The sequence below is a fragment of the Macaca thibetana genome, chromosome 16 (assembly GCF_024542745.1).
Source record: "Macaca thibetana thibetana isolate TM-01 chromosome 16, ASM2454274v1, whole genome shotgun sequence".
NCBI lineage: Eukaryota > Metazoa > Chordata > Mammalia > Primates > Cercopithecidae > Macaca > Macaca thibetana.
The window spans coordinates 15,896,870-15,910,498 of record NC_065593.1 but is presented as its reverse complement, the minus strand read 5'-3'; the positions used below and the strand labels follow the sequence as shown (position 1 = coordinate 15,910,498).

The window sequence follows — 13,629 nt, the reverse complement described above, 5'->3', positions numbered from 1 at the left end:
GCTGAGGCAGGAGAATCGCTTGAACTTGGGAGGCAGAAGTTCCCGTGAACAGAGGTTGCAGTGAGCCGAGATGGCACTATTGCACTCCAGCCTGGGTGACAGAGCAAGACTCTGTCTCAAATAGTAAAAAAGGAAAAGGAAAAGGAAAAGGAAAAGGAGTGAAGCCATGTGGAAGAAAGGAAGTTGTGGAACAGTACCTCATATACACGTATCCGTGTATGTGTGTGCTCGTACAGACATGCACAAAATGCACAAAAACATACATACACAGAAACAAATTCTAGAAGGATCTACCCCAAACTGTTAACAGTAGTTATCTCTGGAGGGGCAGGATTATGGGAGACTTTTTAAACTTTCTACATTATAAATCACTATTTTCTGCATTGTGTAAATATTTAACAACTATATACGACTTGGGTAATCTAAAAGGAAATAATGGAGATATTCCCACTTAAAATCTTATGAAGAATTCTAACACTGGAAAATGCTTATAAAGATTATAAAACCAAATATAAATTATACATAGAATTTGCTATGTGAAAAAATACAATAAAAAATAGGCTGTAGGAAATAGGCTAAACTACTGAGATGTGGAATTGTGGGTAACTTCCTTTTCTCTTATTTGTGAAATTTTCTACAATGAGAAATCCTTTTATAATCACTAGCAATAAGCAATTTCAAAATGTCTACCTTGAACGAAGTAACAGCTTTGTCACCCAAAGAACACTAGGACCGGGACAATACCTTCAAGCAGATGTCCCTCAGCTGTGCTCTGACTTCGGCGACCAGCATCATATTCTTGCTATTGACAAAATTCTCTTTGCACCAATCCTGAATAGGAGACAGAATGATATCACAATCCACTCATTCACTATTTATTTGTTCACAGAGACGGGGCCTTGCTCTGTTACCTGGGCTGGAGTGCAGTGATACATCATAGCTCACCACAAACCGATCCTCCCACCTCGGCCTCCCAGATAGCTTCAACTACCTGCACGTGCCACCATGCCCAGCTAACAAGCCTCTCATTTCTACAGAAAAAATATAACAACATTTTTAGAACACAGTTGAATTCAGAGGAAAAACTTTAGGTGCCAAAAAGGAACATAGGAAAATATCTTTATATGAAGAAACATGAACTATAAGGAAAACTATTAATAATTTAAACTAAAGAAAAACTTAAAGTTTCCCAACTTGGGATAGTTGTCTTATCATACCCAATAAAATATCAGAATCTCCAGAATAGATTTTAAAAGTTCTACAAGTCATTAAGAAAAAGACCAATGACCCGGTAGAAAAATGGACAAAGGAGATGAACAGACACAGAAAACAAAACAGAAATGCCCAATTTATGTAAGGCTTCTTCTTTCTTTTTTCTCTTTTTGGAGATAGAGTCTCGCTCTGTCACCTAGGCTGAGAGTGTAGTGGCACGATCTCAGCTCACCGCAACCTCTGCCTCCCAGGTTCAAATGATTCTCCTGCCTCAACCTCCCGAGTAGCTGGGATTACAGGTGTGCACAACCACGCCCAGCTAATTCTTGTATTTTTAGTAGAGACGGGCTTTTGCCACATTGGCCAGGCTGCTCTGGAAGTCCTGGGCTCAAGTGATCCACCTGCCCCGGCCTCCCGAAGCGCTGGGATTACAAGCTGGAGACATGGTGCCTGGCCCTGGGCAAGTTTTTCAACTGCACGAAGCTTCATTTCCATGACTATGTTTCATGAATATAAAAGATAATAATAACAGTGCTCATTTCTTAGAAGTACTGTACTGAATGAGATCATATATTAACAAGTGCTTAGCATGGGGCATGGCACGGAGTAAGTACTCATTAATTGGTATGCACTACCATCATTAGACATATTACTTTATTAAGTTCCAACTATGTTTTGATGGGTTGGGAGTCACTTAAGTCTTGCTGAGTTAAACACGTTCAGAGCAGAGACCGGAGTGACATTTCTTTGGTAACCTCCCAGTACTGAGGCATTTCCGAAATGATGTCTGGCTTTCTTTTTGTGATTCTTTAGATCATTCAGCCACAAAGGGAAAGTGTACTTTTTGTGCGGCTTCAGTAGAAAAAGGGAAGCACGCAGCAGAGACGAGCGGCTGTCTCTGGAGAACAGGAGCAAGACAAGGCTCACCTTATTTCCACCCAGGTTTTTGAAGGTCCGATAGATATTGAGCAGGGTCATGTGATCCCCCTCGCTGGATACGAACTTCTTGCGGACCCCTTGCACTTCCTCTCGCCGGGAAGGAGGGTTGTGGAGGACGCTGTCCACAGACAGCAGGGAGACAATGGTCAGGATCTCCTCTGTACAGTGGAATTTGGGGGACATGAGGATGGTCTGCAAACCGAAATTTAAAATTGTGTAAACCCAGCCTTCTCCTAGCTTTAGAATGCACTATTTCTGTACATTGCTTTTGCAGCTTCCTTTCTAAGGAGTTAAAGGACAGGTATTTCTAAAACCATGGCTATGTACATGAGTGTTATTTCACTCTTTCATATTAAATAAAACCGGTGACTGCCTTCCCTACAGAGTTCCGAATTTCTTGTGGGTAGGGCTCTTGACTTCATATCTTTGAATCCCACACTGAACATCAACCAGGGCTATTTAAAAACTAGGGGTTGGTAATTATTTAAGAGAAAAAGTGAGATTAATCGAGAAGCACTGGGTTAATGGCTCTACTTTGGGATGGCTAACCGTAATGTACAGAAAGGGGACTATTTACTTTGTAAATAGTAAAAGAGGGTATCATTTACTTTGGCAAATTTGGGTTCTAAAGGAAATGCCGCCATCTTTCTTCCAATTGGAGTCAGGGAAAGCTGGTCATCCTTATGTTCGAGAGCACCTAACAGGTCCAGCTGGGCAATGGCCGCCTGAATGTGATCTAAAGAAACAGACATAAAAAGGAGCCAAAAGTCCAAAAAGAATGAAGTTGCAGCCAGTTCAGTATTTCTGGGAGCTTTTGATAACTCTACAACAAACAACAGCAAAACATCATAACCACCACTGCCCCCTTGACACACCTGTCAAAGAATGACATCACTGTCTTCAGTCCAATTCCCCCTTTTTGTTGAGACGGAGTCTCGCTCTGTCGCCCAGGCTGGAGGGCAGTGGTGCAATCTTGGCTCACTGCAAGCTCCGCCTCCCGGGTTCACGCCATTCTCCTGCCTCAGCCTCCCGAGTAGCTGGGACTACAGGTGCCCACCACCATGCCTGGCTAATTTTTTGTATTTTTAGTAGAGACGGGGTTTCACCGTGTTAGCCAGGATGGTCTTGATCTCCTGACCTTGTGATCCACCCACCTCGGCCTCCCAAAGTGTTGGAATTACAGGCATGAGCCACTGTGCCTGGCCTCCCTTTTCTTTTTTGAGACAGAGTCTTGCTCTGTCGCCCATGCTGAAGTGCAAACGTGTGATCTCGGCTCATTGCAGCCTCCACCTCCTGGGTTCCAGTGATTCTCCTGTCTCAGCCTTCCCTGTAGCTGGGACCACAGGCATATGCCACCACAGCTGGCTAATTTTTGTATTTTTAGTAGAAACGGGGTTTCACCATGTTGGCCAGGCTGGTCTCAAACTCTTGACCTCAGGTGACCCGCCTGCCTTGGCCTCCCAAAGTGCTAGGATTGTAAGTGTGAGCCACTGCGCCTGGCCTCAATTCCCTTTTTAAATGACCTGTTATTTAGCAATATGTATGTAGATTTTGAATACACACATCAAAAGTGTAACCTTTGACCCAGCAATGCTACACTTACAAATTTCACCTGCAGATATACGTCGCACAGAGACCATATCGCCAGAAGCAAACACATAACAGTGGAAATAGCAGTTGTCTCAGGGGCCAGCTGGGGAGGCTGGGGGACAAGGAGGGGTGAGACGGACATTATCACTATTTACTCTTTTATATTTTTTAAACTTTGAACCGTGTAAATACATTACCTATTAAAGAATAAAAAAGCATTTCTAAGGATGCAGTAAATATATACATCCCAATAAGGAGTGATCTGTAAAATGTATTAAATGAAAGAAAGCAGTGTGTTTCTCATTGCTTTTTTTTTTTTTTTTTTGAGGTGGAGTCTTGCTCTGTTGCCCAGGCTGGAGTGCAGTGGCACGTTCTCTGCTCACTGCAAGCTCCGCCTCCCAGGTTCACGCCATTCTCCAGCCTCAGCCTCCCGAGTAGCTGGGACTACAGGTACCCGCCACCTCGCCCGGCTAATTTTGTGTATTTTTAGTAGAGATGGGGTTTCACCATGTTAGCCAGGATGGTCTCGATCTCCTGACCTTGTGATCCGCCCGCCTCGGCCTCCCAAAGTGCTGAGATTATAGGCGTGAGCCACCGCGCCCGGCCTTCTCATTGCTTTTTTTAAAGCAATATTTACCAATTGAAGGATGGATAAATGCATTTTGGTTTATTCACAGAATAGAATAGCACTTAATGTGAAAAAGCATCAACACAAATAAACTATACAGAACAAGCTGAATGAAAACAGCTTACTCAATAACATAAACTTACAAACAAAGAACAAACAGGTGGTTTAGGGATACAGACGCATATAGTAAAACAATAAAGAAAAGCAAGGCAATTACAAACAAAATGTGGGAGTGGTTACCCCAAAGGAGTGGAAGGAGGCGAGGGCAAGCGGGTGGTGGGGGTGCCCTGGGGGCTTCAACTGGGTACACAGGTGTTGGATTTTAATCATTCCTTATACCTTATGTATCATCATTTGTTCGTAAGGATTTAGCAATGAAGGGAAAAAATCAAGCACAGAACAATGTTCAATGTTTGTTGCTGTTTATGGTTTAAAACATACTACAGGCTGGGCGCGGTACCTCACGCCTGTAATCCCAGCACTTTGGGAGACTGAGGCGGGTGGATCACAAGGTCAGGAGTTCGAGACCAGCCCAGCCAACATAGTGAAACTCCATCTATACTAAAAAATACAAAAGTTAGCTGGGTGTGGTGGTGCACACCTGTAGTCCCAGCAACTTGGGAGGCTGAGGTAGAAGAATCACTTGAACCTGGCAGGCAGAGGTTGCAGTGAGCTGGGATCGCACCACTGCACTCCAGCCTGGGCAACAGAGTGAGATCCTGTCTCAAAACAAAAACAAAAACAAAAACATACTACAGCGGGGGCTTGGTGGCTCACACCTGTACTCCCAGCTACTTGGGAAGCTGATGTGGGAGAATCACCTGAACCCAGGAGGTTGAGGCTGCACTGAGATGAGAATGTGCCACTGCACTCCATCCTGGACAACCTGAGCGAGACCCTGTCTCAAAAATAAATAAATAAATACATAAATAAAATTAAACATACTACATATACTCACATATGCATACATTTGCTCTAGAAGTCTACTAGAAAATACTTCCAGTGGTTGTTCTAGGGGAAGAAAACTATGAACCTGAGGATTAGGGCAGGACCCTTGTACACCCAATCAATTGCTGACTTTGTGTTTTCTTTCTTTCTTTTTTAAACCAATTGCATTTCTTAAGAAAAGGAACGGGGGGAAGAAAAGGAAAATGGTGCATTGATGAGAGGCCAGGTGCCAAAGCTACTATCATAAAGATTTCCAATTATGTTCTTCCACTGTAGAGAAATTACCAATGAACAGGAGACTGATCAAATTCCAGTTAAAGGCACAGAAATGTGATCTTTGCAGTCCCTGTGCTGAAAAAAGCACAATTTCATTACAGTTCTGTAGTAACCCAAGGACTCACATGACCTTCACTGGTTCCAGAGGTCAAGGAAACTTATTGATGGTGCTGACAGTACAGAATCTATCATTTCATAGCTAGGAGCACTGGCACATGCCTGTGGTCCCAGCTACTTGGAAGGCTGAAGCGGGAGGATCGCTGGAGCCCAGGAGTTGGAGGCTGTGATGGAGCCTGTGGGTAGCCACTGCCCTTCCACCTGGGCCACACAGTGAGACCCTGTCTCTTTAAAAGTCAATCAATTTATCTATCATTTCATGATTTTGAGATGCTTCTCTAATAACTAATGTTGTTATCCACACAATTAAATAAAGGAGATGACCAAAATACTTTATTTTTTTGGAAGTGTCCATTTGTTGTTGTTTGTCTCCTCACCCACCTTCTGCAAAACTGTGGATTTCACTTACCTGGAGATGGCTTGGACATGAAGTCAAAGGTGAGCACATTTGGGACTTTCATTGCCAGAAGCTGCAGCATCACACTGGCCAGGTTACACCTGCGAAGAGCGTGAGGCCAGGGTCATCACCTGATCCCTCTGCCAGTGAGTCAGAACCACTCACGGAGGAGCGTGAGTAAAAACCGCAGCTCTGGGCAAGCAGGAGAGACGTGGGGACGAACGGCAGCAGTGCAGGTGCCTACCTCTGGATCTCTGGCACGGTCATCTTATCAAACTTCTCAAACTCCTCCTCCGTGTAGAGCCGGTAACAGATGCCACTGTCCTCTCTGCCAGCCCTCCCTGTGCGCTGCCAAGCCTGCGTCTTCGATACCCGCTGCACTGCTAACACCTCAAGACCACTGTCTGGACGGAGAGTGAGCCCCATTAGTGCTTCATCACATGAACAAACTCTTTCTACAGTGTTGATAAAAGGAAGCACACCAGCGGTTCTTTCAGCAACACAGGGGTCCAGAAAACCTCAAGGCTAGCACAATGGACAGCGCAAAACCAGGATGCTCCGCAGCGGTTTGGCCCTAGTGAAACGAGGCTTTGCAATAAGCCCAGCGTGAAATCTGTCACGAAAACGTCAGAGAAAACTCACGCATGCAGCAAGGGGCCAGAAGAGTTTCCGAGGTCTTGCCTTAGGTGGTAGGACGGCCAACCCCTCCCGTTTGCTTGGGACAGAGGGTTTCCTGGGATGTGGGATTCTGGGCGCTAAAACTGGGACAGTTTCAGCAAACGAGGATGGTGGTCATACTATCAATCAACAACTCCGGAATTCAATGCCTCAAATCACTTGGGAGCTTTATCCTCCCTCCCAGTTCTGTTGTAAGACAGAAATAATGTGATGTCTGTTTTCTAGCAGTAAATGAGGTTCATTTTCTTGATAAAAGTGTATTCTTAGCCAGGCACTGGAGACCCAAGTTCTTTCACCTACATCATCTCGAAAAGATACACCTGTGGAAGTCAGGACCCTCAAATGTTTGCTAGAGCATTTCAGCTCAATAATTGGGATCAATAATTTCAGTGGCCTCCAATCCTCTGTGGAATAAAATGAAATATCAAACAGACATGAGTCAAGATGACCTTAAGTTAGCTTCCCACTGCACCTTCTTAGGAGAAGCCAGTGCTCCTTCTATGCCTCAGCCCCGCCAGGGGATCTGGTTCCTTCCTAGGAAACCTGGGAGCTCAAACCAGCCATATATATATATGTATATATATGTGTATGTGTGTGTGTGTGTGTGTATATATATATAGTTTCTGATGACAGCCTTTGATTGACACCCAGCTGTTCCTGGCCTTACAGCTGACTTCTGATGGGGTACTGGACCCTCTGTTCAGGTCCCAGACCCTGTGTGCCCAAGTTTGCTCGACCTGGGCTCTTCCTTCCTGCCTCTACTTCCTGTCTCACATACCCGCCTCAGGACTCCTTTGTGGACCTGGAGTGTAGATGATCTCGCTCATGGCGCCTGCCACCCGAATTTGCTAGTTACAAACATGAAACACTCGGGGGAAAACTGCGGGCTACAGTTTCAGTGGCTGCTCACTAGACACATGAGAGACATTCACGAACTACAAATTCTCACCAGGGTTATACTTCTTTGCTTTAACCATGCCCGTGTCAACTACATATTTTATTCCTGTAATGGTTATGGAGGTTTCAGCGATGTTGGTTGAAATGATCACTTTGCGATAGCCCTAAAAGGAGGAAGAAAACCAAAAAGCCGCATTGACACACGGATGATTCAGAAGCCTTCAAACATATTCTCACCATTGATTTCCACAAGTCACTCAGGACCACGAAAAGATGACTCCATTATTAATGGCAGTCATTAATATGAATGGTTGGTCATTCAACTAGGCAGGGGAAGGGACGCTGCAGTCTTAAAGGTCAATTTGAGGCAATGAGATGTAGCGGAACAAGCACAGGAATCAGAAGCAAGTAGATGTGGGTTGGAATCGTGGCCCCGCCAGTGACTTACTATGCGCTCCTTGAGCAAGTGTGACTTCCCCTCTTGGGGCCTCGCGATCCCCATGGGATCATCACCGGCCTTGCCGGTTCCCATGAGGATGAGAGACAGTGGATATCAAAGCTAGCACAGTGCCTGGCACGGCAAAGGCACACAATAAATGCCACAATGGACACATGCAATTTATGCGGGTCCTTAGAAGTCACCTTGCAGCTTTGGATTATACTCTCCCTCATCCCAACAACTGCCTCCCTGCTCCCATCACAGGACTGCCATATATGTCACCGTGCATCGTGCTCCTGCGCCTCCTCGATGCGCTCATCTGGTACCTGGGTAGCCCATCCCATACACCTTATCTGGAACCTGGTAATAGGTACACAGACCTCACTGGTGGATCCGTCTGGGTGCCCACAGTAGGGCTGGAGAGAAGAGGTGGTGCACTCACCTTTGGGGCCCCTTGGAAGACTCGCAGCTGCTGCGTATAGGGCAGGGAGGCGTACAGCGGAAGGACCAGCAACGCAGGGCAGCCGTCTGGGAGGTGCTTTGCAATGTCTCGGCAGGTCTTGCTCATGGCTTCGATCTCCTCCTGCCCGGTGAGGAACACCAGGATGTCCTGTGAAGGAGGGGCTTCCTGTAAAAAAGGTAGAGGGGGTTTACTAGGCATTGATAGAATTGCAGCTTGCACAGGAAAAGACAATGGTGATTGATGATGTTTCCCAGAGTTATTTTTCTTAACTATGGAAATGTAAATGAGCCTAAAAGTTGATGTCTAGCTTGGAGAGAACCCCGACCAGCAGTGCATAAAATGGTAATAGGCTGGGTGTGATGGCTCACGCCTGTGAACCTAGCACTTTGGGAGGCCGAGGCGGGAGGATAGTTGGTGGCCAGGAGTTTGTGACCAGTCTGGGCAACACAGCAAGATCCCATCTCTACAAAACACTTTTTAAAAAATTAGTCAGGGGTGGTGGCACATGCCTATAGTTCCAGCTGTTTGCCACTGCACTCCAGCCTGGGCGACAGAACGAGACCCTGACTCAAAAACATAAAAAACAAAACTGGAATATATAGGAGTTAGCCAGCTATGTTTATAGGCCAGTGATGAAATTCTGAAGGAAAATCATCAGATTGTTTTTTCTAACAAGAACAATACCATGAAAAGCATAATCAGGCAAGCAAATAAAATCTGCATGAGGCTTCCTTCCTTTTGTAAGCATCTTGAAAGACGAGGTTGACAAAACAGAAGGCAACTTGGGGAAATCCTAATCCGTGGAAATGAACAGATGCAGCCACGCTGGAAAAGGAGCCTTTAATAATGATGCCGTCGAAAGCGCTTTCACACGCCCCCAAACATACACTGTATACTTGGACAACTGCTTGAGCTGTTGAGGTTAATGGGGTTCCTCACTTTCAAAGGGAACAACACCCAAGTGTGAATGACATACCTAATGCCCTGATTTTTCTTTGATTTCTGATCAGACATATTAATTTGTTTGATGTAAAGTGCTTGACACTTTGGGAGGACAAGGCGGGCAGATCACCTGAGGTCAGGAGTTCGAGACCAGCTTGACCAACATGGTGAAACCCTGTCTCTACTAAAAATACAAAAATTAGCTGGGAGTGGTGGTGGGTGCCTGTAATCCCAGCTCCTCAGGAGGCTGAGGCAAGAGAATTGCTTGAACCTGGGAGGTGGAGATTGCAGTGAGCCCAGATTGCGCCACTGCACTCCAGCTTGGCCAACAGAGCAAGACTTTCTCTCAAAATAAAATAAATAAATAAAATAAAATAAAATAAAATTAAATTAAATAGGGCCAGGCGTAGTGGCTCACGTCTGTAATCCCAGCACTTCAGGAGGTCGAGGCGGGTGGATTACAAGGTCAGGAGATCAAGACCATGCTGGCTAACACAGTGAAACCCATCTCTACTAAAAATACAAAAAATTAGGCAGGCATGGTGGCACACGCCTGTAATCCCAGCTACTCGGGAGGCTGAGGCAGGAGAATCACTTGAACGTGGGAGGCGGAGGTTGCAGTGAGCCAATATCGCACCACTGCACTCCAGCCTGGGTGACACAGTGAGACTCCATCTCAAAAATAAAATAAAATAAAATAAAGTGCTTGATGGGCTGGGCGAGGTGGCTCATGCCTGTAACCTCAGCACTTTGGGAGGCTGAGGCGGGCAAATGGGTTGAGGTCAACAGTTTGAGACCAGCCTGTCCAACACAGTGAAATCCCATCTCTACTAAAAATACAAAAGTTAGCCGGGTGTGGTTCCAGATACTTGGGGGGCTGAGGCACAAGAATAGCTTCAACCTGGGAGGCAGAGGTTGCAGTGAGCCGAGTTCATGTCACTGCACTCCAGTCTGGGCGACAGAGTGAGACTCCATCTCAAAAAAAAAAAAAAAAAAAAAAAAGCCTAATGGCAAAATAAATAGAAAAAAATGTTAATAATTATATGTATGTTTAGGTATATATGTAAAAATACATATTTTTAAAATGTGTATCTTTTTTTCAGCCCAGTATTAACAGAACAATTGTTCAGAGGTACACACAGACAGGACAAAATCTAAATCAGTCAAAACCTCATCAGTGGGAGATTTCATCAAAGCCAGGGGTAACCTAATGCACCAGCAGCTGCCATTTATGAAAAATTCTCATCTCGTTTGCTTTCCACAGTTAAACAAGGCAGACTTCTTCCCCAAATACTATGAAAACGACAGTAAAGGCCACTGTCTCAGAAAAAGAAGACAATGAGAGATGAGGAGGCTCAAATCACTTTGGAAGAGAGAGGGGAAAGGGGCTGGATGACTTGGCTGGAGGGAGGGAACTACACATCGTGTTGTGGGAGAGTGAAAACCCAGGGATTGGCTCGAAGTCTGAGTATAGCGTGGTTAAACCCTCCAGTTCCCTCTCCTACCCAGGGCGGCCAGGAGACTGGGAAGCGCTGGGCTTCACCACGGGAAAATGGTGACAAAGGGAAGAGTCATGATAACAACTGCACAAAGGCCCAGGAGAGCCACCTGCCCTAACTGGAACAGCCGCGTAAGGGACTCTGAAAAGACAGACTGCACTTGAACACAGAACCATTCACGATTGGCATATGAGAGATGTTGGAACATTTGGAAAAAAATGAGCCAGAGCTACCTACAAAAGTTACACAACTGTGTTGTTCAAGAAACAAGGTATAGGGATGACGGTGTGCTACTAGCAATGTGTGGTCATGATATTGTTAGTATTAATACTGGACTCAGAAAACATCATAATAGGCCAGACACAAGGATGCAAGCATGTAGTTACTCCCCAATGCTGAGGCAGGAGGATTGCTTGAGCCCAGGAGTTCACGACCAGCCTGGGCAACACAGCAAGATCCTGCCTCAAAAACAAAAACCTAAACAAAAACATCATGATAGAACTGTCAAGAGGCTGGAGATAAAGGGGGCTGGGGAGGGGCAATTCTAAACTCTTGTCACCATGGTAAGAAATTAGCATATGATGCCTGATACCCATAACTCAAGAAACAGTGGCAAAAGCAAGGTAGTTTAGAAATACGAAAGCAATATGTAGAGACTGAAAGGAGGTGCCCTAAACAGCAGAAATCTGGGATGTTGAAGTAAAAACAACTGTTATTCTTTTATTATGAGCCTTTTACTATAGACTACTTGACTTTTTAAAACTTTAAACCCCCACATGCATCACTTCTTTTAAAATAAAAATTGACTGGGCACGGTTTCTCACATCTGCAATCCCAGTGCTTTGGGAGGCTGAGTCGGGAAAATCACTTGAGGCCAGGAGTTTGAGACCAGCCTGGGAAACAGAGCAAGACCCTGTGTCCACAAAACATAAAAAAAATTAGCCAGGTGTAGTGGTGTGTGCCTATAGTTCCAGCTACTCAGGAGGCAAAGGCAGGAGGATTGCTTGAGCCCAGGAGATCGAGGCTGCAGTGAGCTATGATTATGCCACTGTTCTCCAGCCTGGGTGACAGAATGAGACCCTGTCTCTAAATAAGTAAATTAAATAAAACTTAATTTTAAAAGCTTGCCTCTGGATTTTCTCAGAAAGCCAATAGGAAGGTAAAAATATTAAATCTTATACAAATTAAACAAAAGTGATTTAATGATTCAAATTTTTGAAGTAAATGTTTAATAAAATGAGAAAATATTTTTTAATATTCTCCTAATATAGTTAAAAAAAAAAAAAAAAACTCTTAAGTTGCAACCCATTATTGGGCCAATGTCAATTTCTTCTTTTTTTGAGATAGGATCTTGCTCTGTCTCCCAGGCTGGAGTGCAGTGATCATAGTTCACTACAGCCTTAATCTTCCAGGCTTAAGTGATCCTCCTACCTCAGCATCCCAAGTAGCTGGGACTACAGGCATGCACCCCCACACCTGGCTGATTTTTTTTATTTTTAGTAGAGATGAGGTCTTGCTATGTTGCCCAGGCTGGTCTCAAACTCCTGAGCTCAAGCAATCCTACCCACCTCTGCTTCCCAACGTGCTAGGATTCCAGGTGTTAGCCACTGTGCCTCGCCAACTTTTTCTTTAAATGAGGTACAAAATATCAGAGTACCCAACATGTAGTAAAAGACGTAGTTTCTTTTTTAAAAAATAATTTTTATAATTTTTTATAGAGACAGGGTTTTGCTATGTTGTCAGACTGGTCTTGAACTCCTGGACTCAAGTGATCCTCCTGCTTTGGCCTCCCAAAGCATTGAGATTACAGGTGTGAGTCACCATGCCTGGCCAGAAGTGGTGTTTCATAGACTTATTTCAGTTATATGTATAGCATACTGGGTTGCAAAATAAAAAGTGCTTCTTTTGTTTTTTTTGAGACGGAGTCTCGCTCTGTCGCCCAGGCTGGAGTGCAGTGGCATGATCTCGGCTCACTGCAAGCTCCGCCTCCCGGGTTCACACCATTCTCCTGCCTCAGCCTCCGGAGTAGCTGGGACTAAAGGCGTCCGCCACCATGCCTGGCTAATTTTTTGTATTTTTAGTAGAGATGGGGTTTCACCGTGTTAGCCAGGATGGTCTCGATCTCCTGACCTCGTGATCCGCTCACCTCAGCCTCCCAAAGTGCTGGGATTACAGGTGTGAGCCACTGCGCCCAGCCAAAAGTACTTCTTAATAGGGGTTATAATCAAGAAATGTTGGTAAGCTACTGCTCTAACATGGCAATTTTCTGGCTCAGTGTAAGAAAGCTGCTGGTCAGAGTTGAATTATTTTTCTTTTCAGAGAAAAGGAGAGACACCATAAATAAAGGATAAAAATCCAGACACAGCAAATCAACTCCTTATTCATCTTTTTTTTTTTTTTCCAGACAGAGTCTCCCTCTGTCACCCAGGCTGGAGTGCAGTGTTGCGATCTCGGTTCACTGCAACCTCCGCCTCCTGGGTTCAGGCGATTCTCCTGCCTCAGCCTCCTGAGTAGCTGAGACTACAGGCACCTGCCATCAGGCCCGGATAATTTCTGTATTTTTGTAGAGATGGGGTTTCACCATGTTGGCCAGGCTGGTCTTGA

The 13,629-nt window shown here is 45.0% G+C and overlaps 1 protein-coding gene across 2 annotated transcripts in view; it reads right to left on the bottom strand.

Moving 5' to 3' along the window:
• DHX33 (DEAH-box helicase 33) overlaps window positions 1-13,629 on the bottom strand; it is a 29,662-nt gene that overhangs the window by 7,824 nt on the left and 8,209 nt on the right. For both annotated transcript variants that reach the window (XM_050765291.1, XM_050765292.1), the window contains 7 exons: window positions 8,564-8,749; window positions 7,735-7,846; window positions 6,352-6,511; window positions 6,120-6,208; window positions 2,760-2,887; window positions 2,140-2,343; window positions 745-831 (listed from right to left, as the gene is read on the bottom strand). In XM_050765291.1, the coding sequence (XP_050621248.1) occupies window positions 745-831; window positions 2,140-2,343; window positions 2,760-2,887; window positions 6,120-6,208; window positions 6,352-6,511; window positions 7,735-7,846; window positions 8,564-8,749 (966 nt within the window). The remainder of the gene's footprint in view (window positions 1-744; window positions 832-2,139; window positions 2,344-2,759; window positions 2,888-6,119; window positions 6,209-6,351; window positions 6,512-7,734; window positions 7,847-8,563; window positions 8,750-13,629) is intronic.